The sequence below is a fragment of the Neofelis nebulosa genome, chromosome 9, assembly GCF_028018385.1.
Source record: "Neofelis nebulosa isolate mNeoNeb1 chromosome 9, mNeoNeb1.pri, whole genome shotgun sequence".
Lineage (NCBI taxonomy): Eukaryota > Metazoa > Chordata > Mammalia > Carnivora > Felidae > Neofelis > Neofelis nebulosa.
Window position 1 is genome coordinate 124,938,364 of NC_080790.1, and position 23,436 is coordinate 124,961,799.

The 23,436-nt window shown below is 49.5% G+C and overlaps 1 protein-coding gene across 3 annotated transcripts in view; it reads left to right on the forward strand.

Moving 5' to 3' along the window:
• MYBL2 (MYB proto-oncogene like 2) overlaps positions 1-22,380 on the forward strand; it is a 36,680-nt gene extending 14,300 nt beyond the window's left edge. For 2 of the 3 annotated variants that reach the window (XM_058685681.1, XM_058685683.1), the window contains 8 exons: positions 5,161-5,448; positions 8,620-9,039; positions 11,232-11,371; positions 16,610-16,709; positions 18,110-18,223; positions 19,621-19,725; positions 21,083-21,232; positions 21,851-22,380. In XM_058685681.1, the coding sequence (XP_058541664.1) occupies positions 5,161-5,448; positions 8,620-9,039; positions 11,232-11,371; positions 16,610-16,709; positions 18,110-18,223; positions 19,621-19,725; positions 21,083-21,232; positions 21,851-21,979 (1,446 nt within the window). In that variant the 3' untranslated portion in view covers positions 21,980-22,380. The remainder of the gene's footprint in view (positions 1-5,160; positions 5,449-8,619; positions 9,040-11,231; positions 11,372-16,609; positions 16,710-18,109; positions 18,224-19,620; positions 19,726-21,082; positions 21,233-21,850) is intronic. The other variant, XM_058685682.1, reaches the window with a different exon arrangement.
• Positions 22,381-23,436: the final 1,056 nt, after the last annotated feature.

The following is a 23,436-nucleotide window of genomic DNA, read 5'->3' on the forward strand; positions in this document are numbered from 1 at the left end:
AGGTTGGGGGAGGGTCAGAGAAGGAGGGAGACAAAAAATCTGAAGCAGGCGCCAGGCTCTGAGCTGTCAGCACAGAGCCTGATGGCGGGGCTTGAACTCAAAAACCATGAGATCATGACCTGAGCCGAAGTTGGACACTTAACCAGCTGAGCTACCCAAGTGCCCCTCTAATGATTTATTCTTGAAAAATAAAGATTTGGGGCACCTGACTGACTCAGTCTGAAGAGCATGTGACTCTTGATCTCAAGGCTGTGAGTTCAAGCCCCACGTTGTATATAGAGATTATACACATTTAGAGATTACATACACAAAAAAAATAAACTTAAAAAATTTTGAAACAAATGTGTCAAAGAATGGAGATTCGACAATGCTGAGTACGTGGTAGGTAACGCTCTGTACTCTGTTCTAGTTTCTTCTGTGATGGTGAACGAGTGAATAATCTTTTTTTTAGAGAGGAGAGCATGAGTGGTGGAGGGCCAGAGGGAGAGGGAGAGAGAATTTTAAGCAGGTGCCATGCTCAGTGTAAGGCCTGACTCAGGTCCTAACATGGGCTTGATCTCACAACTGTGAGATTGTGACCTGAATCGAAATCAAGAGTCGTACACTTAACCCACTGAGCCACCCAGGTGCCCCGTGAATAATCTTTCTTTCTTTCTTTCTTTTTTTTTTTGTTTTAACCGCTCCCCCTTCCCTTTTCCTTCCCGTTAGGTAGAACTGTGTACCGCTCCAGTTCTACAATGCCCTACTGGAGCATTACATAATGTTTTTGCTTCTGTCTCTTGATTTTTCAACTTGAGAGAGAGAATATCGCTTAATTTCCTGGTACAAATGCTCATATGGAGTAACAGTAGGGAAAGATACAGAATGAAAAGTAAATCAACTTCTTCCAGTCTCGACTCCTCACACACCCCTAACCGGAGGAGGTTACTCACACTTTCTGGTGTATCTAAGTAATATTCACAAACTAAGTAATATGTTTTCAAGCCTTTTACTTCTTATTGGAGAGGCATATGTTCCCATAAAGAGAAGACAGGCATCAGCACACACCGGCCGCTTTTCAGGGTAGGGGAAGTGGACAGACCTTCCTCAGTCTCTGAAAATCCTACTTGGTTGAAAGTCTGATTATTGGCTAGGTTTTTGCCCCTGGCACTTTGTGTCTTGTGTCTGGAGCACTGGTCATGCTGGGCCAGAATGAGCCCAGATCATGACCCTGAGTACCGGAGGTCATCTCCATCATTTTCATGGTTCTGTTGTGCTATTTATTTAATTATGGTTATATCTAATTTTTAAAATTAGAAACAAAACTTTAATGACCATCCTTGTAGCTAAAGTCACTGCTCATGTGCTCAATTATTTTAGAAATTCCTAGAGATGGATTGAGACACATTCTTGAAAAACTTCTAATATATTTTGCTAGATTATCTGCCAGAAAAGGTTTGCCTATTAATGTGTGTATGGGACTATGTCCTGTTCTCCCCACTCACTAGTCAGTGCTTGCAGTTATAATTCTTGTTCTTGTCCTTTGAAAGCAATGCACGATCATTGTAAAGAGTTACAAACTTTATAGAATTCAGTATTATGGAAGGTGAGCCTGCTAATCTCAGCTGCCACAAGGAACCAATATATTGTTTAATGTGTTTGCCAACATTTTTTACTAAGGGAATAAGGTTACAATGAGATTATGTTCTATCTTACAGCTTTCTTCTTCAATCTTTCCACATCATTGTGTATATACAGGTCTCTATACCATTCTTGACTCTGTCACCTCTTATAACCTATTGATGAACATGTGTCACCATTTGTTAATATGCTGCAACGAACATCACTGTTCAAGTTCTTTGTACATTTACCTATTTATATGGGTTAATTTTACAGATGTGGCATGACTGGGTCAAGTGGTACGGACATTTGAGATTTTCATAGGCATCACCAAATTGCCATTCAAGTGGCGGCACCATTTTTCCTGTCAGCAGCACATGGCATTGCCTGTTTCCCCACACTGTGTCACCACTGGCTGTGATTCTATAAGACTATCTTTGCCAGTTTTGTGAGCAACAGTGGAGTATTTGGTTTTGATTTTACTAATGGTGAAGTTGACCGTTTTTCTTTAATGATTTGCTTTTCCCTTCTTTTTTTGTCTTTTTAATCATTCACAAACTTTTATTTCTATATCAAGAATATTACAGGGCGCCTGGGTGGCTCAGTCGGTCAAGCATCCGACTTCGGCTCAGGTCATAATCTCATAGTTTGTGTGTTCGAGCCCCGCATCGGGGGGGCTTACAGCTCAGAGCCTGGAGCCTGCTTCGGGTTCTGTGTCTCCCCCTCTCTCTGCCCCTCTCATGCTCATGCTCTGTCTTTCTCTGTCTCTCAATAATAAATAAACGTTAAAAAAAAAAAAAAAAAGAATATTACCCTTTCATCATGTAGTAGCTCCGTTCTTCCGGTTTGGGAAACTTGGAGCTTCCTCATCCCTTCACGTTATAAAAGGGTAGTTTATAGACAGTAAAATTCACCCTTTTAGTGACAGTTCTGTGAGTTTTGACAAATGTAACCAACACTACAGTGAAGGTGGAGGGCATTTCATCACCCCCTAAAATTCCCAAGTCCCCAGCCCTTGGCAACTACTTACCTGTTTTCTGTCTCGATGTAGTTTTATCTTAGTAAGGATGTCATATAAATGGAATCGTACAGTCTGTGCTCTTCTGTGACTGCATTTGTCAGTGATTTGTTCCTTTTTATTGCTGAGTGATAATCTGTCGTATGCAGGTACCATCTACTCTTTATTTACCAGCTGAGGGACATTGTTTCTGGCTAGTGTTTATAAATAAAGCTGTTGTAAACATCTGTATACAGGATTTTGTGTGAACATAAATTTTTATTTCTCTTGGGTAAATATCTAGGATTGGGATTGCTGGGTCATATGTTAAGTGTTTTCTGAATTCTATGTGTAATTGCCAAGCCATTTTCAATGTGGCTATTTTCTGAAGTGGGATGCCCACATTCGAACCTTTAAATGGTGTTTATGGCCTTCCTCCTCTTTCTCCAATTGTAGCAGGTATAAGTTTTTAATCAAATCTGCTTTTTTTTTTTTTGTTTATTTTGAGAAAGAGCACACCGCGCTTGTGAGTGCGGAGGGGCAGAGAAGGAGGGGGAGAGAATTTCAAGCAGGTTCTGTGCTGTCAGCGTGGAGCCCAACGTGGGGCTCAATGTTCCAAAATGTGAGATCATGACCTGAGCAGAATCAAGAGTCAGATGCTTAACCAACTGAGCCACCCAGGCGCCCCAATCAAATTCTCTCCTTTTCTTCCTTTGCTTGTATCCCAAACCATTTCCATCCTGTTCACTTGACACCAGTAGTGATAATAGCCACTGTTTAGGTTGGGTGCTTTTCACATCATTGCCGATCTTTGTAATATCCCTGCATGGTAAACCTCAGTGTCTTCATTTTACAGGCAAGAAAACTGAATCACAGACAGGTCACACAGCTTGCCCACGGTCAGCTAGCAAAAATGTCCAAGCTCTGGTTGAATCCAGAGCCCATGTCCTCTCCCTGACGCCATTGTGCCCCTCCCATTGACACAGGATCCCACTCCTTGCCCTCTAGGCGGCCTTGTTAATCACATGTGCTGTTTTCAAGGCTACACTGTGATCTGTTAGGTTAACGTGTCAGTCTTAGTTCCAAGGTTCTTCCAGGAAAGCTATTGCCACAAATGATTTTCCTCTATTTCTTTTCTTTTTTTGGTCACAAAATTAGTATACACCCATTTCCCAAACATTTATTTCAAAGTAATATTAAGCATACAGAAAAGTTACAAGAATAGTACAAAGAACTCCCATAATACTCTTTACTAGATTCATTAGTTGTAGTTTTATTTTTTTAAGAATTTTTTTTTTTTAAAGTAATCTCTAGACCCAACGTGGGGCTCAAACTTAACAACTGCGAGGTCAAGAGTCACATGCTCCACTGATTGATCCAGCCAGGCGCCCCTAGATTCAATTAGTTTTTAGCATTTGCCAGATTTGCTTTATCTTTCTGTATACACATACTGCTTTGTTATCTGAGCCATTTGAGAATCCATTACATGCATTTGCCTCTCTATCCCCTAATATACTGAATGTTACATGCATTTGCCCCTTTATCCCTTAATATACTGAATCTTAGAATAAGGGCATTTGCTTACATACTCACAGTAGGCTTCTATTTAGTTGGGGGATTTTATTTTATTTTTTTTATTTTTATTTTTTTTTAACATTTTTAATTTATTTTTGGGACAGAGAGAGACAGAGCATGAACGGGGGAGGGGCAGAGAGAGAGGGAGACACAGAATCGGAAACAGGCTCCAGGCTCCGAGCCATCAGCCCAGAGCCTGACGCGGGGCTCGAACTCAGGGACCGCGAGATCGTGACCTGGCTGAAGTCGGACGCTTAACCGACTGCGCCACCCAGGCGCCCCTAGTTGGGGGATTTTAACACTGAGTCAGGATATTAACTGATCTACAGTCTATATTCCATTTTCCTGTCCATAATCCAGTCCAAGATGAGACTTTAATTAGTTGTCGTAAATGTTTTGTCTACTTTTTTTTTTTTTTAATATTTTTTTTTAACATTTATTTATTTTTGAGACAGAGAGAGACAGAGCATGAACGGGGGAGGGGCAGAGAGAGAGGGAGACACAGAATCGGAAGCAGGCTCCAGGCTCTGAGCCATCAGCCCAGAGCCCGACGCGGGGCTCGAACTCACAGACTGCGAGATAGTGACCTGGGCTGAAGTCGGACGCTTAACCGACCGAGCCACCCAGGCGCCCCTGTTTTGTCTACTTTTATCTGGAATAGTTCATCAGCCTTTCTTAACCTTTCGTGATGTTGATACCTTTGAAGTGTATGATGTAATTTTGTAGGCTATGTCTCAATTTAGATTCCTCTGAGTTTCCTTGTTAGCTTCAAATTGTATGTTTTTTAAAAAATGTTGTTAAAAACTTTTTTTTCATAAGTAACCTCTACACCCAATGAGGGGCTCAAATTCGACCCCAAGATCAAGAGTCCCACACTCTACCGACTGAGCCAGCCAGGTGCCCCGAGTTGTGCGATTTTAGGTGGAATGCTACATGGTGTATATCTCATAACCAGAAGTCCACGAACAGTGTGTCCTTGTGTCCAACAGGGAAGTCTTGTGACCAACTGGCCCCCAGCGCTTCCTGCCATGAAGGAAGAGGAAAGCAGTGAGGAGGAGGCCACGGCAGCCACCACTTCTAAGGAGCAGGGAGCTGTGCCTGCGGACCTGGATGGAGTGCGAACACCAGAGCCCTTGGAGGACTTCCCCAAGCGTGAAGACCAGGAGGGCTCCTTGCCAGAAACCAGCCTGCCCTACAAGTGGGTGGTGGAGGCTGCAAACCTCCTCATCCCTGCCGTGGGGTCCAGCTTCTCGGAAGCCCTGGACTTGATCGAGTCGGTAATGTTGGTCACAGCACTTCACAGTGGGCCTAGAGCACCCGCCAGCTGGGAGTGCTTCTCTCGTGGGCAGGCATCCTTCTTTCTGTTCACTCCATCATCCTGCCAACATTTCCTGAGTTGATGCTGAGTGCCCGGCTGGGAGCCAGAGCTTGGGGACACAGATAGTTGCTGTGCAGTGCCTGCCTTCAGGGAGCTCCTGACTCATGCTATATGGTGCAGGTGGGGTGGGAGGGCTCCCTGGTGGAGGTGGCACTGCACTGAGACCTCCAGGGTGAAAAGGGGTGGGCGTTTGAGGTCCGTAACCCAGCACAGGAGAGCACAGTGCTTGAGGCACCATGTATGGGGCTGGTGCTGGAGTGCCAAGGGGTTTCTGGTAACTCAGGCCACACTGGCTGTGGATCGTACCTCTTGGGAGGGAGTTCCTTGGCGGGGGCTGAACCTCTTGATGTGACATCCTAGCTCCTAGCTGTGTCAGCCAGGCCTGCTGTGTAGAGCAGGTTTCAGGAGGTGATGGGTGAGAGGCCTGGCAACCAGGAGCAGCGTTCAGTGCGAGGCACCCCACCTTCAGCTTCCCACTTGGGCTTTCCCATCCTTGCTAAGAATAATGATGCTCTTTATGGAATATGTACTAAATGCCAGGCTCTGACTTTAATGTATAATCCACACAGCATCCTGTAAGGTATGTCCTTTCTCTGTGTTTTGTAGATGAGGCTGAGGCTCAGAGAGGTCAAGTAGTATCTGTACAGTCACACAGCGAGTAAGCATGGTGGTCTTCACTGTCTTGACCACCTCTTGTCTCCAGTGGCTGGGACTGGACCTAGCTGCAGGGTCCAGCTGTGGTGTCCCCTCTACTCCAAGAAATTTCAGAGTGGTATGAGAAGCAGGTCTGATGTATTCATCAATATGTTCAATAAATAGTTCTGAGGCTGCCATATGTAGTCCCTGATTCAGGCCCTAAGGGGAGAATTAGAAGATGAGAGTTGGACCCACTCCATGCCTGGCACTGTTGGCATTTCACAGTGTTACCTGCCTTCATCCTCAGACTGTTCTGCATCCTCTTCCACTTGAGAGGGGAGCTCAGTTTTACTGAGCACCCACAGTATGCCATGCCAAATGCTTCATTAGTAACTGGTAGCTAACATTTGAGTGTCCGCTAAGTGCCAGGCTCGTTACTTGCTACCTAACATACATGCTCTGTTATAGCATTTGTGGAAACACTGCTTGCTGACTGTTCCTGCAGGCAGTCCTTGTGGAATATGCTTCTGGTCCATTAGACACCATCAGTCTGGGGCCTCCTCAAGATTGGGGTTTGCTGCTGGGAGTGTGGGCCTGAAGTCACTGTTGGCCCTGAGCTGGCTTCCACCCTTAGGAGTAACTGCCCAGGGTCCTGAGAGTCCCAAGGACCAGCAGTCACCACAGAGGCCTGGGTCTACTCAGGGCCAGACCTCCAGGAACCAAAGTGGAAGCTTCGGTCTCCCAACAGCCCTATGGCTGGGTTGTACTTTACTGGGCAAAGGAAGAAAGACCTGGGTATGACTCTCAGAATGCTTCCAGAAACTTAGTGACTTCAGCAGGTTGCACAACTCTCTGGCCTGGAAGGGAGGAAGGTAATGCTTGCCTGGCAAGATTGTTGTGGGATTAGAGACAATTTAGGTGAAGTGGCCAAGGAGGCAGCCGTGATGGACAGGTGCATGGAACACAGCGGAGCACATTCTCCGGGAATGTAGCTGTGCAGGTCAAGACCCTTAAACCCAGTCACACAGCCTTGGGACCAAGACTTCACTTGTAGGAGTCTCTATCAAGGAAGTCACCAAAAATGCAGGAGAAGATCTGTATCCAAGATGTTCCTGAAGGTGTTAGTTTTAATTTTTAAAAAATTGGGGCACCTGGGTGGCTCGGTCAGTTACGCGTCTGACTTTTGGTTTTTGCTCAGGTCATGATCTCACACTTCGTGAGTTCAAGCCCTGCATCGGGCTCCAGACTGACAATGAGGAACCTGCTTGGGATTCTCTGTCTCCCTCTGTCTCTCTACCTCTCCCCCACTTGCTCTCTATCTTTCTCTCAAAATAAGTAAACATTTAAAAAAAAAAAAATAGGGGGAAAATGTCCAACAGAAGAGGGAGGAATTAAGTAACTGATATATTCATATGATGGAATATTTTACAGTCATAAAAACTTGTAAAAGTTGAAAATATTTTACATAACTGATATTTATTAATAGTAAACATCTAACTCGTAGATAATAGAGTTAAGTATTATTATTGCTGTAATTTTAAATGGAAAAAATGCAGGATATAGAAGTGATTTATTCTAAGGCTAAAAATATGCAGAAACCTAGCTGTCATTTAGGGAGCTGTGTAAGTGGTGAAATGATAAAGAAATGCGTGAGGATGGTAAATAGTTCAGGCAGAGGATGTGAACAAGGGAGGTGGGCCTGGGGCTTCAGTGATTTGGTTTTATTTCCTAGACTTCTTGATGGGTATCTGAGTTTTCTTTTTTTGTGCTTTTTGTATACCTTATGTATTGATTTTTTTAAATTGTTCATTTTTTTTAAACTTTGGTTCTTTTACTAGGCATATTTTATTAAGCATTTTTTTTTAAATGTTTATTTTGAGGGAGAGAGAGTGTGTGAGCAGGGCAAGGGCAGGGAGAGGGAGAGAGAGAATCCCAAGCAGGATCTGCGCTGTCAGTGCAGAGCCTGTGAGTGGGGCTTGATCTCACGAACTGTGAGATCATAACCCGAGCTGAAATCAAGAGCTTAACCAACTGAGCAACCGAGGTGCCCGTGCATTGCTTTTTAAAAATAACAGGGGTGCCTGGGTGGCTCAGTCAGTTAAGCATCCGATTTCGGCTCAGGTCATGATCTCATGGTTCGTGGGTTTGACCCCACATCAGGCTCTGCTGACAGCTCAGAGCCTGGAACCTGCTTCACTTTATGTGTTTATGTCTTCACTTTATGTCTTTCTTTGCTGTGCTTGTGCTCTGACTCTCTCTCTCAAAAATAAATAACGTTAAAAAAAAAAGAAGAAGAAAGAAAAAAAAATAACAGCAAGCAGCCATGTGCACAATATGACTTCAGGTATGTTTGCAAATAGAGATATACAGATGTAGAGGAATCCATTGAGAAAGCAGAGTATTGCAGTTATTCCTAACCCCCCTCTCTGGGCAGGACCCTGATGCTTGGTGTGACCTGAGTAAATTTGACCTGCCCGAGGAGCCGTCTGCAGAGGGCAGCATCAGCAACAGTCCAGTGCAGCCACAGCCAACGCAGCATCAGCAGCAACAGGCACTGCCGCCCCGCCAGCCGGCCGTCCCGGTGCCCAGTGTGACCGAATATCGTCTGGACGGCCACACCATCTCAGACCTGAGCCGGAGCAGCCGGGGCGAGCTGATCCCCATTTCCCCTAGCACTGAAGTGGGGGGCTTGGGCATCGGCACGCCGCCTTCGGTGCTCAAGCGGCAGAAGAAGCGGCGCGTCGCCCTGTCCCCTGTCACGGAGAACAGCGCCAGCCTGTCCTTCATGGACTCCTGTAACAGCCTCACCCCCAAGAGCACACCCGTCAAGACCCTGCCCTTCTCGCCCTCCCAGGTGTGTGGACCCCCACTCTGACTGCTCACTGGGTTCGGTGTGCAGACTCCCGGTTCCAGTACAGGGCCTGGCACGCAGGCAGATGTCATTCAGCACGTCTTCACTGAGCACCTGCTGTGTGCAAGGTCCTGTGCTAGGTGCTGGGGGTGTAGAGTGAGCAAAAACAGGCCTGGCTCTGCCCTCATGAAGCTTGTGCTCTGGTGGGAAGACCACTTAGCAGGAAAGATGCAAATAAATGTGACATTTGGTGTGAAGGAGAAGGCTTATAGGTTTGTGAGGGCATTTAGTCTGGGGGGAAGGGGTCATCCTGGAGGGTTTGCTATGAGGAGGAGGGATTGCTTGGCCAGCAGGTGGTAACTGAGCAAAGAAGGGAATGGACTCAGTATTTGCTCAAAGAATCTATTGTGCACTTGCTCATAGCAGATTTGCCAGCCCTGGGGTGCAAATGTGAGTGTGGCATAGCCCTGCCCTTGACGAGGATGGTGAATATTGAGAGCAGCTTTGTAATTACTTGAATAGAATGGGGTGTGGGAAGTGCTGTGATCATTGAGAGCTTATTGTGTCCTGGGTGCTGCTTCCCGGGACTCAGTAATGAAAGTACTGTTGGGGAATGCTGAGGAGGGATCCTGTCTCCCCTACAGGTCTGGAAGGCATTTAGAGCTTCTGAGAGAGGGTTTTGTCAGCTTGAACAAAGACATGGAGATGAGGGAGCAGAGTCTGTGGTGTGAAGTCCAGAGCCAGGAGGGATGGGGAGGCTGGGGGATGGATGGGGGCTTTGGAGAGCCTTAGGTGTCAATGAGGGGGATGCACTGTCCTGGGGGCTGAGAGGGTGGTGGGGATCTGGGAGGGTGGACTGGAAGAGCTGGCGAGAGGTAGACTGTGGAGGTCCCATGTCTCTAGACCGGAAGAGGGTGGGCGGAGGCTTTGGATCTCACTGTGTCTGGTCCCTGAGGACATGGGAGAGAGCTAGGCCTAGATGTGGCACATTTTAGGAGGCTACTTAATCATTTGTTCAAGGCTCGAGGCCAGGCCAGTGTTGGGGGTGAGTAGTGGTATCTTTCTGCAAGAGGCCCTGTGTTCATCACTATGGGTTTCCTAACAAAGTACCACAGATCAGGGGGCTTAAACAACAGAAATTCATCTTCTCGTAGTTCTGGAGGCCGAGATTAAGCGTGGGCCATTTCAGTTTTTTTGGAGGCCTTTCTGGGTGTAGATGGCTGTCTCTTCCCTGTGTCTTCACATGGTCTCCCTTTGTGTCTGTGTCTGTGTCCTGATCTGTTTTCTCTTATAGTCTCTTACCTCCTTCTCATAGAATCTTACAAGGACACCAGTTATGTTGGATGACATATGGGCCTTCCCTATGACCTTGTTTTCCTTAATCATGTCTTTGAATGCTCTGTCTCCAAATGTAGTCACATTCTGAGGTCCTGTGGGTCAGAGCTTCAACATAGGAATTTGGGGCAACAATACACTGTTCAGCCCATAGCAGGCCTCAAGTAAGGGCAGCTGATGAGAGAAGGAAGACGGTGAGCCCTGAGCTGCCCAACAAACAGCCCAGGGTGATGGGGACCCTGCACATGGCCTTGGGTTTCCAGGGGCACCTTCAGGGCAGAGGGGGGGAGGGTAGTGCCGCAGACTTGGCTCAGATCTGGTTTGAGTCCTGTCTCTAGCACTCCGTGCAAGAACCTTTATCTCTGTAAGGCTCAGCCTTCTTATTTGTAAAATGGGGTGTCATGATATCACCTATGTCACAGAAGATGGCTAAAACTATAAGAAATTCTTGGTATGAATGCTTAGCCCTGGTGTGAGGAGGTGCTCCCATCACCACAACCATTGTTGTCCCCTGTCCACAGGTCGTGTAAGAGCTAGTCTTACTTCTGAAAAGGAGCTGCTCTGTCAGCTTTCTTGGTCCTGACTGCATGGTCATCAGTGCTGTGAGCACAGGCATGGGGAGGGACCTCCCCCAGCATCACAAAAGCAAAGGCTGGGGGCAGTGACAATCCCAGGGGTCTGTGCAATCCTAGCTGGTGGGTCCTGTTGAGCTATCTTGGTGTTTATTCTCTGTTGCCTGATGGGGGAGTGCTCCCAGGTCAGGAGGAACACTCCATCAGAGAACAGGGGGTGGGGGTCAGGGTCTCACTCCCTCCCTGCAGGTTGTCACTTTGTCTTGTTTCCATCCTCTACCCTGGCAGTTTCTGAACTTCTGGAACAAACAGGACACACTGGAGCTGGAGAGCCCCTCACTGACGTCCACCCCGGTGTGCAGCCAGAAGGTGGTGGTCACCACTCCCCTGCACCGGGATAAGACGCCCCTGCACCAGAAGCACGCTGCGTGAGTGCTGTACCTGCCCACTCCTGCTGGCCCCTCCCTCCCAAGCCAGGATCAGGACCACCTTTAGAGAAACTCCTGAGACTGTTTCAAGAAGGCATCTTCCTTCTGGCTACCATGCCTCTTCATTTTTGTCAGGATAGCCTGGTGCTTCATCTTTGTTCTTCCTCATTTTTGTTTTTTAATTTGATGGTTTTCTAATCTCCAGACTAGCGTCCAGATAGCCATGAAAAAAGTCTTCTAATCTAGTGTGACTTTTCCGTGCAAATCCACTGTGCTTGAGTAGCCTTATGTGAAGGACAGAAGTGCCTGGTTCTCCATCTCTCCATGGTGCCCAGTCAGGAGGAGGTCAGGCTGTGAGCCTAGAAAGCTCAGTGTTTCACCTATACAGGTTGCTTAACCGTGTGCTTTTATGGAGGTGTTTTCATATAAGTGTACTTCCTGTGTCATCCTGACTCTGAATTCCAGGTAGAGACAGTTGCTATGTGCTTCTGCTTATTACCTTTGCTGCAAGAGAAGCATTGCCTAATTATCTCCTTAGGAAGCTGTATAATTCAGGAATCAGCTCAGAAATTTTAGCCCTTGTAATGATACACAATGTCAGGAAAGATTTATGAATCCCCTGGTCAGAAATTGGTCTTAGCAGTTGACCGAGTTTAACTGACATGTTGGATGCAGAGTGCTTCTCTGTTCAAGCCAAAATTTTAAAAATCTAAGCCTTTAAGTGGATATGCTGGTGCCACAAAAGGCACTGATAATTCTCTTTCTCCTATTTCTTTTCATCTCGTTCCTAGTCTGCTGCTGCTGCTCTCGCTTTTCTGTTTTCCTCCACATGAAGAAGCATTTCCACTACTATTCATTCCTCTATAAATCCGTATTTCCATCTGGGAATAATGTTCTTCTCTCTGAAAGTCATCTCTTAATGTTGCGGTTTGGTGAATCTGCAAAGTTCGTGTGTCTGAAAAGTTGCCTTAATGTTTGAAAGGTAGTTTTGCTGGGTACAGAACCCTAGGCTGACAGGTTTTTCTTGTGAGTTTTATTTTTATTTATTATTTTTTCCTTTGAGTTTTAAAGATCTTCTCCTGTCATCTGGCCTGTACTGTTTTATTGTTTGTTTGTTTGTTTGTTTGTGTTTTTGAGAGAGCTTGCAAGAGTGTGAGCTGGAGAAGGGCAGAGAGAAATCCCAAGCAGGCTCCATGCCCAGTGCTGAGCCCAACGTGGGGCTCAATCCCACAACCCTGGGAACATGACTTGAGCCAAAATCAAGAGTCGGACACTTAACCAACTGAACCACTCCCTCTGATATTTTTGCATCATTCTGCCTGCTCTCAGGTGGTCTCCTCAGATGTGTACACTAATTAGTGCCCTGCGGAATATTCAGGGGGGTCCATCTGCAGATGTCCGTGCAGCCCTCTCCTCTCCAGTGATGCTGTGCTGTGCACATCTCTTCGACTCAGGGTCCTGCTGGGTTCCCCTGTGCTCCCCTCCCTGAGCTTTGCCCAGGAGCTGTCCTCATCTGTCTCCCGTCTCTCGTGTCCCTGTCCTCAGTCATCTGGTGCCTGGGGTCTTGAAGCCTATTGTGTCATCCACAGTGTGTTGTTGCTCTGTTGTTTCAGGCAGGAGAGTAAATCTGGCCCCAATGTCCTATTTGGGCCACAAGTGGAGACCTGCTACTTCATCTTTAAATCCAGATTCTTATCACAAAAGACTGTTTTGGTTTTCCTCTTGTCTCTTTCAGAAGTTATTTTTGACATCTGCAAGGTGGTATAATAGGCAATGGTTGTTTGGACTTCATTCCAAATTTGACTAGTTTCCCTGCCCACTGATTTTTATATCCTACCTTTCCCATTTTTCCCCCCATAGAAGTTATGAAAGGACAGCTCTTTAACAAATAAATAAAACATGCTCAGTATCGTAAGGGGGGTTATACAGGCCTGGGGAGCACAGAGTAACGGAGAGGGGTTTCTTTTTTTTTTTTTTAATTTTTTTTTTTTTTCAACGTTTTTAATTTATTTTTGGGACAGAGAGAGACAGAGCATGAACGGGGGAGGGGCAGAGAGAGAGGGAGACACAGAATCGGAAACAGGCTCCAGGCTCCGAGCCATCAGCCCAGAGCCTGACGCGGGGCTCGAACTCACGGACCGCGAGATTGTGACCTGGCTGAAGTCGGACGCTTAACCAGCTGCGCCACCCAGGCGCCCCAAGGGGTTTCTAACTTAGGAGGACATCAGGGATGGCCCTGTAGGGAGGGGGAGCCATGCAGAATTTTGAGAGAGGAATTCCAGGCAGGTTGAACTGCAAATGCAAAGGCTCCCAGACAAACAGGCTTTTTGTGTTTTAAAGAACAAAAATAAGGCCAGTAGGTTTGGAGCGAATCTGGTGTAGAGAATGGTAGGTGAGAAGTCGGGGGTCACCAGGTCACCAGGTCTGTGTGTTAGTGGGGCTGGGCTGTGTTGAGCAGATCTTACTGGTTCATAAAGCACAGACCTTCCCCACTCTTAAAATTTGGTTATTTTCTGGGTTAGTGCTTTTTTTGAGTTCTTCCCAGAGAGGAGGCTGTGAGCAGGGAGGGTATGAGGTCTGTGCCATCTGATGTCTGGGCTGTGTGTGTACTGTTTTTCCACCACAGGAGCTGGATCTAGAAGTCTTGAGGGAGAAGAGCTGTGACCCCAACCCGCAGGCTCTGCTTTGTTTTTATGTTGCGGAGAAATCTGACACCCAACCTGCTGTTATTCCTTTGTAGCAAATTTTTTCTTTCTCCCTGGATCCTTGTAGGGCTTTGGTTTGCTTTTAGTTTTGTGTGTGTGGGGTGTGTGTGTGTGTGTGTGTGTGTGTGTGTATGTGTTAGTTTATTCCTGAAATGTGCCAGGCGTGTAGGTGTGCTGTCTCTTTATAAATCGCCCCCTCTTCTCCCCACCCTGATTTTCAAACTCAGGACTCAAACTTTGAGCTAAGAAAATGTGCTTTTTTTTTTTTTTTTCTTTTTTAATTGTTTCTCTGGTGGTCTGCCCCTTTCCTTCCACTTCAGGGCCTCCTTCCTACGCAGTTTTTTTGGTTGTTTGCCGTGTCTCTGTCTACCCTCACGTTCCTGTTCATTGTCCTAAGCCATCCAGAATTCTGAGGGAGCATGGTGGGACTGTCTTCTTTTTTTTTTTTTTTTTTTTTTTTTTTTAAATTTTTTTTTTTCAACGTTTTTTATTTAGTTTTGGGACAGAGAGAGACAGAGCATGAACGGGGGAGGGGCAGAGAGAGAGGGAGACACAGAATCGGAAACAGGCTCCAGGCTCCGAGCCATCAGCCCAGAGCCTGACGCGGGGCTCGAACTCGCGGACCGCGAGATCGTGACCTGGCTGAAGTCGGACGCTTAACCGACTGCGCCACCCAGGCGCCCCTGTCTTCTGATTCACCAGTTTGCTCCTGCAGTCTCCCACCTGCTGAGGCCTGTGGCTCACAGAGTGGAATTATTTTCATCTCAAGTAATCCTCTGTCTTTCCTTTTCAAGTCGGTCTTCCTTGGTGTTCTAACATGCATGTATTACTACTTCTTGCTGATACTGTGAATTGGAGAGGTTCTAGAGTTTTCTCATATTTGTTGCAAAAATACGCAACATGGAGCACGCACTCTCTGGAGAGGGCTTGGGGAAGGGACTTGGTCTTCCTGGATTATTGCCTTGGTCCCCTGACCTCTCATGGGCAAAAGCTCCATGTCCCACAGAGACTTGGAGTCATCCCTTTGAACTGCAGTTTAAACTGTGAGATGTTTACATTTGACTGTCACTTACTGTCTTTCCACATCTTTACAGGGCGGGCACGGTGTCTGTGTGTCCTGTGTGGGAGATAACAAGGACTTGGGAAGAGATTGAGTGGATCCCTATCTAACCCCCACCCTGAGGCAGGAAGTAAAGATTGGTTTACCCTTGTTCCAGCCTTTTATCTCCCTGTGGAATGGCTGGCAGGCTGGGGGAGGTGGCCAGAGCAGCAGCCCCAGTAATGGTGTCCATGTTGGCCTCTGCTCCTGAGTTCCTGACTACCTTGATATTTCTCCCATCCTCTGACGGCCCCAGTAAGGCCTGGGAGTCCACTGTGGCGGTACCTCTAGCTGACTGGGGTCACACAGCCTCATGCAGGTGGAGAGCTAAAGTTTGCCAGCTGGTGGGCCCGTGTCTGCAGCTTGGTGTGGGCCTGTGAGGGATCTCTTCTGGGCCCTCCCCAGTAGGCTTCTCCTTCATTGGCAGATATTGCATGCTGCCAGGGTCAGGGCTGATAGAAGTTTTTTAGTATCTCTGCTTGTGGACCAGACCCTTCCCAGGTTTCTGTCTGCTAAAACTTTCCCTCCCCATTTGTGTCCCCACTGTGATCATTTTGAGGGGACTTGGGAAGAGGGTACGCTAAGCATGTGTGTTGGCTTCACCATCTCGCATCACATGTTTTCCTTTAATAATGCTGCTGCCACATGCTCTCCATGGGGCACGCACTCTCTGGAGAGGGCTTGGGGAAGGGACTTGGTCTTCCTGGATTATTGCCTTGCTCCCCTGACCTTCTCTCACTGGGCCTGCATGCAGTATGGCTACAGGCTTGCCTTGTTTATGAAAAGTCCTCACTCCCTCTCTCTCTGACCCTCCCTCATTCATGCTCTGTCTCTCTCTGTCTCAAAAATAAATAAACATTAAAAAAATTACAAAAAAAAAAGGGGGGCGCCTGGGTGGCTCAGTAGGTTAAGCGTCCGACTTCAGCTCAGGTCATGATCTCACAGTCCGTGAGTTCGAGCCCCGCATCGGGCTCTGTGCTGACAGCTCAGAGCCTGGAGCCTGCTTTGGATTGTGTGTCTCCCTCTCTCTCTGACCCTCCCTCATTCATGTTCTGTCTCTGTCTCAAAAATAAACAAACATTAAAAAAATAAAAAAAATTTAAAAAGTCCTCATTTATCGGCTAATGTTGGAGCAACAGTCTCAACCATTCTTCTGCCTGGCTGGGGCTCCAGGGCCCTCTTAGACTATGTCCTGTTCTTTCCTGTTTCTGAGGCTGGCGCTTCCTCTAAGCGCCTGATGAAGACCCTTGGGTGGAAAGGTGGTGGGTGGTGGAAAGGTGCCATGGGAAGAGACCATGTGCCTGGGGGCTTGCTCCCTGCTGCCAAGGCCAAAGGTCAGGTGGAGGGATGGTGGTTGTCATGGGCAGCCTGTGGCGGTGTGGCTGGTGTCTGTCCCCTACCTGGTCGCTAAGCCTCCTTCTCTGGCCCTGGCAGGTTTGTAACCCCAGATCAGAAGTACTCCATGGACAACACTCCTCACACGCCGACCCCGTTCAAGAATGCCCTGGAGAAGTATGGACCACTAAAGCCCCTGGTATGTGGTGCAGCCAGGCGGGTATGCACGGTGGGGTTGCTTGGGTCCATGCAGCCATGTACGGCTCACAGAGCTCTTCCCCTCTGAGATCTCATTAGACTCTGCCAACCTCTCAGAGGTTGCAAATACCCTGATGTTATAAATGGGGGATCTGAGGCTGAGCTACTTACCAATTCATCAGATATTATCCAAGCACCTGCAGTGTGCTGAGTGGGCACTGGCTGGTGCTGGAGACACAGTAGCACCCTGGTGAATCTCGGTATCCGGAGTGGGGGCAACATCAAACACACTGACAAATAACTCGGTACTCCCAGTGCATTATCGGTGCTGGGGAGAAGATGGGCAGGGGCTGGAATGGAGGATGGGCTTGAGTGCTGGGGCTAAATGCCCCTCACACTGAAGCCTTTGACTAACTGCCAGTTCTTTATAAAACATGTGCAAGCCACTTGTGGGCAGGCACAAGGGGCCGGTGAGGCACCTTCCTGGCCGTGGACAAACTGCCCTTCTACCCACTCCTCCCAGTGGGATGCTCATGCTTTCCCTGGTGAAAACAGAAAACTGGCACTGTGGGCTTTCTGAAACAGAGGCAGGTGTTCTAGAAATGAATTGAAGGTGAGAGAAAGGTTGTAGAAAAGCATTTGGCCTGTGAACAGGGTCTGTGGTGTGCCCCCGACCCCCATTGTGTGGGATTCTCGTGCTGTGATCTCTTCGGCTCTGGGATGGAGTTGATGAAGTTAATGGGCCCAGTGAAGCACTAGTTAGCACTGCCCTCTCTAGTACAGGTGGGGATACAGTTTCCAGACCCTGAGACATCGGCCTGCTCTCTAGACAGGCTTGATAAGACACATCTGACCTTGGCAACCAAAATTAAAGCACGTAGGGGCTTTTAGAATGACTTCTCAGGGTTGCCATCCCCTACATTTGCTGCTCTCTTTTTCTGTTCGCTTTCGCCTGAGGCCAGAGTGGTCGTCTGGAACCCCATAGGCCCAAGAAAGGGAAATGGAACCAAGAATCCCCGTTAGTGTGGAACAAAGGGGTAAAGGAGTTTGGGCTCGAGCATGTCCAGGTTCTAACTTCATAGCTATGTGATCTTGGGCCAGGCACTTGATCTCTGAACCTCCCATTTCTACCTTGTGGAAGATGACAGCTGTTGCACTGAGTTTTGTGAGGGTCACATTGGTGATGTGTAGGTGCACTTCTGGCTCATGACGGTCCTCGGTGAGTTGAGGTTAATATCTACTTGTCCGAGGCAGGACAGTTAATGGTCACAAATGAGTGTGAGGCCAGCATCCTGGCCTCAGGCCTCCTTGCATTGCCTAGGATAGCCAAGGCGCGTCTGGGTGCTGTATCCTAGAGCCTGGGTGTGGAACCTCACATGGGCTGCCCTGTCCCGCCCCCAGCCCCAGACCCCGCACCTGGAGGAGGACTTGAAGGAGGTGCTGCGCTCAGAGGCCGGCATCGAGCTCATCATTGAGGATGAAGTGAGGCCTGAGAAGCAGAAGAGGAAGACTGGGGTGAGTGGCCGGTGGGGTGGGAAATGCCCTTACTGCCTGCCTGGGCAGCTCGGGCCAAGGAAGCCATGGGGAGGTGAGGGGAGAGAGTGGGGTGGTGGGGGTGGTGGTGGGGAGTCTGGGGACAGCTGGTAAAAGGAGGGTACTGGGGAAGGTAGAGCTGCAGCCCCATGCCCTTTGTTCCCCAGAGTGGTTATCAATGAAACTGACCAAGGTGAGGCTCTAGTGCTCAGGACCCTTGCCTCTTCCCCACTGAACTAGCCCCTTACTCACGTAGCATTGTGTTCGGACCCTTCTAAGGTGGGCTCTGGGCTCGGAGCAGTAGATTAGAATGGTGATGTAGACCCAGATGTGGTCACTCCCTCCTAGAGCTCAGGGGGCGGAGGCAGACACTAGACAAACGCATCACGACCATCTCAATACATGGTATTAAGGGAGTAGAAAGGGACACAAAAAGGATTCCAAGGATTCCTCAGATGGAGTCAGCCACGCATCTGGGCCGTGAGAGCCAGGTGGGAGACAGTTGGTTCGGGTGAGGTGGAGAGCTGGCAAGGACACCTGGGTACAGAGTACAGGGCAGGGGCTGCCCTGGGCCAGCCCAGAAGCCACACCTCTGCTGCACCATGTGTGTGGGTTTCCTGAAAGCAGATGGATTCGGTGTTCCCCCTTTTTGTAGATGCTTTCTTCTGGGAGAGGGGGGAAGATGGGAATGTGCCAGAGAGGTGTATAGGGAAGGTGGATAGTCAGTCTGGGAGTGGCCCACTGGATGGGGGCCCCTAGGTTCAGAGAACTTGACCTCTCTATGTCAGATGGTGGTTCTGAGACATGCCGGCACCTGTTTAGGGTACACTGCTGGGTTAGGGGGTGAGTCATTCCCAGAGCTCCTCCCTGATATTGGAGCTGACCTTTGACCAGCTTATTGGAGGTGCAGGCATGGGGCTGGGGCATTCCTGTAACAAGCCTGTGTCCCTGGGGTTTTACGTGTTTGTATTCCTTGTTTGCAGGTGAGTATTTGAGGTGTAATTTGGATGATTCTCTCCCAGGCCTGTTTAGGGGTGTGTTTAGTGTGGTAGAGGCTTGGGAGCTATGCGTGGTCCATCGAGGGATGAGGAGCAGGTGTCTGGATGGAGGCATTTGTGTCCTTGCTTCCTGTGGTTGCATCTGGCAGGATGGTCTGCCCTAGGTGCTGAATCTGATGGGGCCAGAGTCTCCCAATCCACCTGCACACCCCACACCCTGCCCCATTCTTGCCAACCAGGGGCCTGGCTTGAAGGCCCCACTGCATCAGGGCGTGAGTCTGTGATCAGGGCAGATGGGGCAGGCGTACCCAAGGTTCTGGTGGTGACTCAGGAGGAATCCCAAATGTCTGCCCTAATTGTCTCCCTCCTCCCCACCCCCAGCTGCGGCGGAGCCCCATCAAGAAGGTCCGCAAGTCCCTGGCTCTTGACATTGTGGATGAGGATGTGAAGCTGGTGATGTCCACACTGCCCAAGGTGCTGTCCTTGGTAAGGGGTCTGAGAGAGAAACGCCCCCCCACCCCCGCCCCCGGCTGCCTCACCTGCTCCCCTGCCCAGAACTATAGAGGGCTCTGTCCCACGGAGGATGGAGTCTCACTGGAGACCCTCTGCCTTTGGAACCCTTTGGCTGTGGGGGAACCCTGGCAGTAAAGTGGCCCAGTGGTTCTCAGACCAGGCTTCTGGATATCAGGCTCTGCAGTGAGGGGCTGATGGAGAAGGTGGGGCTGGGCACCCACCCCCAGCTTCAGTCAAGATAGCTCTGCATGTGTCTTTCACAGAAAGGTTTATTTGGCAAGAGTTACATTGCTAGAACATGTTTGAAAACCATGGATCTGGGTCCTTAGCACCTTCCATTATATTCTACTCATGGTGGTGATGTGCAGAGGGTCAGTGGTAGGCTTAAGGCACAGCCAGGTGGTTGGGGCACATCGGCCCTGGGATGGGTGCTCTTCAGGTTCCATTGCTGAGCTCAGGAATGGGGCTGTTGCCTATGCAGAGCCTGCCCCCAGAAAGCTTGCCACACTGTTGACCCCTCTCAGCTGACAGTGGGATGAGTTTCCCAGTGTGAGGCAGTGAGAAGTGTGGCAGGAGTCATGAGACAAAGGATTGCCTGATCAGATCCTGCAGATATGGGGACTTAGGACTGCTGTAGCCATATCCCTTGCGGAGAAGCATCACTGGGTGGGGAGCCCCACCAGGCTGGGGACTTAGTGCCGTGCATCCAGACCTGTAACAGGCATCACCGTGGGCATGTAAAATAATTCTCAAACGGTAAAGAAGTATAGCAAGTAGCTAAGAGCATGGGATTTGGGGTGGGGTGGATCTGATGGAGTCCTGGCACTGGTGACACTGGCTCTTGCTCTCTGGGATCTCTTAGGTTCCCCGAGCCTGACTCTTGCCTGTCATAAGAGTACCTAGCCCAGCAGACTGTTAGGAGGGTAAAGGAGAAGAGCTGGGAGACTGGAGGGCCTGGAGGTGTTTTGTGCAGCTGTGTGTATGTGCTGGTTGATGCTGCCATCTCTGACTGCCCGCCTGTGGATGTTTCTGATCCCAGGAGAAATTAGAGCGTACCCCCCGCCCCCCGCCCCTGCCTGAGGCTGTGGGGGAGGAACCAGCTCCATGTAAAAGGGACCAGCACTGTTGGGCATTTATTAGGTGAAGGCTCTGAAACAGGCACTTTACAGAGAAGTCCCCATCTGGAAGAGGATACTGAGGCTAAGAGAAGTTAATGTCCTGCCCAAGATCCAACAGCCCAGAGGTAGTGCTGCTGGGATATGACTAGTTTTCTTCCTTCCCACCATGCTTGTGGCAGAAGGGTGAGTCTTTGGCTTGGTTTTGATTTCAGCCGACAAATGTCCTATCAAGCTCCTCCAGCCTCTCTGTGCCAGGCATCAAAGAGGACAACAGCCTACTTAATGAGGGCTTCCTGCAGGCTAAGCCCGAGAAGCCCATGGCGGTGCAGAAGTCCCGAAGCCACTTTCCAACACCTGCCCCTGTGAGTGCTGGCCATGAATGTGGTATTCCCCTTGGGGATTTTGCATAGACTGTTGCCTCTGCCTGAATGCCCTTCTGAGGCTCTGTTTGCTTGATTAACTTACACTTCAGATCTCAGTCTGGACATCACACCCTCAGGGAGCCCATGTGCTGGAGACCTGCACCCCCTCCCTGCCCCCCCTGCCCTTTTATGGTGTGGTCTCGTAACTAGGTCATCGTCTCTGTATTTAGTTGCTTAGCACATGTCTGTCCTCAAAGGCAGATGTCTATCTTGATGTCTGCCCTGGCTGCTCGCACCTCAGTGTCTGTATGTATGAATCTCTTGCTGTTCCTTCCCACCAACCTGCTTGGCTGTAGCTTTGCCTCATGAGGAGGCTGGTGCCCACAGCCAGGGGCACAGCCATGTTGCCTGGTGCAGCCTCCTTGCTTTACATCTGAGGAAGCCCAGAGACAGGACCGACTTCTCCAGGGCCACCAGGAAGGTGGAGGGAACACGAGAATACTTGTGGCTTCAAAAGGGAGGAGGGTCATAGAAATGTCCCCCACTCCTCTGGACAGGCTCACAGCATTCACTGAGAGCATGCTGTCCCTGGATGGTAACTCACTTGCCTCCTCCCAGATGACCAGCGCCTGGAAGACGGTGGCCTGCGGGGGGACCAGGGACCAGCTCTTCATGCAAGAAAAAGCCCGGCAGCTCCTGGGCCGCTTGAAGCCCAGCCACACGTCTCGGACCCTCATCTTGTCCTGAGGGGCTTGGTGCTCATTCTTATGTTTACAGGGGGTTGGGGGGACCAAGGTTGGTCTGTGAATTTGAGAATCACACTCAGATGACCGCCTGCAGGGAGCCTTCTGCCGCCAGCCCCTCTCCAGACTGCTCAGGTGGAGGCAGAGCAGGGCCACCCACTGTCCTGTCTCCAAGTCCAGCTGTGGCTGTGGGCGGTTCCTGGTGCTAACAGAACAAAGTCCCACCCCTGGGCCTGCCTGGTCCTCTCCCCAGTGTCACAGGGAGTCCCTTTAGCTTCTCCCAAGCCCTCGTCAGGCCTGGCCTCATCTCAGACCCCTGATTAGGACGGGGGACGTGGCCAGCATGCTCATTCCCTCAACCTGTTAGTACATTTTCTTGAAAGAATAAAATTGCCTTTTTCTTTGTGCTGTTGTCTACTCCGTCTTCCTCCTGGACGCTGCTTGTGCTTTCCCAGTCACTGTGGTTCCCTGGTGACTGTTGTTGGGGTCTTGAGGGATGTGGAGACCTAGGTCCTCATCCTCAGAGCATTGCCTTGTCTGCACATCTGGACATTCTTCCCCCGAGGGGCCCAGTGTCTTGGGGGCAGTTTCATCTGTGGGCATCTCAAAGCTCTGAGGATTCTTGGCTGTTGGCGGGGAGGGGAGGGTGCATTAGCATCCTGCTTGGCCTTTGGCATGGTTGGCTGACCTGGCCTGCCATGAGCCCTGCCCCCAGGTGAGACCAGTAAAGAAGTGAATGGCAGGTGGACAGAACCTTCTGGCACAGTAGTCTTAACTTGGCAAGGCCATGGCAGCAGTTGGAGCTTGGGCTGTGGTCCACCCTGATCATGGTGCAGTGGGATGACTGGCACTTGGCTGGAATCTGGGGATTGAAGAGGGGTGGGTGCCAGGTCTGAGAAGGTCTAGACTGGGGAGTGAGGTATTATTCAGCAGTAGGGTTCATGGGATTTGGCATGTGGCCATCCTTGGGAGCTGAGGTCTCAGTTCACCACAGGACGGGCATCTGCCTGGGACAGACCCATCTCTACACTCTGCTTCAGTGCCTCTGGTTCCCAAGGGAGACTTGAAGACCAATCATCTTGCCTGGGGCCCTGTCCTGTAAAGAGGAGGACTGGGAGTTAGTCTGACTCTGACACACCCCTGTCCTGTTGAATTTGTACATGGGGTCTTGTCGCTCAGCATGGCAGAGCCCTCCTCAGGTGACCCCCGGTTTGAGCCTGGCTAAGTCCTTCCTGCACCTCCTGTGGCCAAGCCAGATGCTCCAGCCAGTTCTATGGCAGGGCCACATCTGCCACATGCCCCTGTGCCTTTGTTGATTTCCTGGCCTGGACCCCTTCCCCCGCCCCCCACCAACTCCTTCCCCCAGGGACCTGTAGATCCTAGGCTTCATCACTGAATGGTCCCCGCGGGGCTATCAGCATTGACAGGTGACCCCAGTGAGGGACTAAGGGACCTTCATAT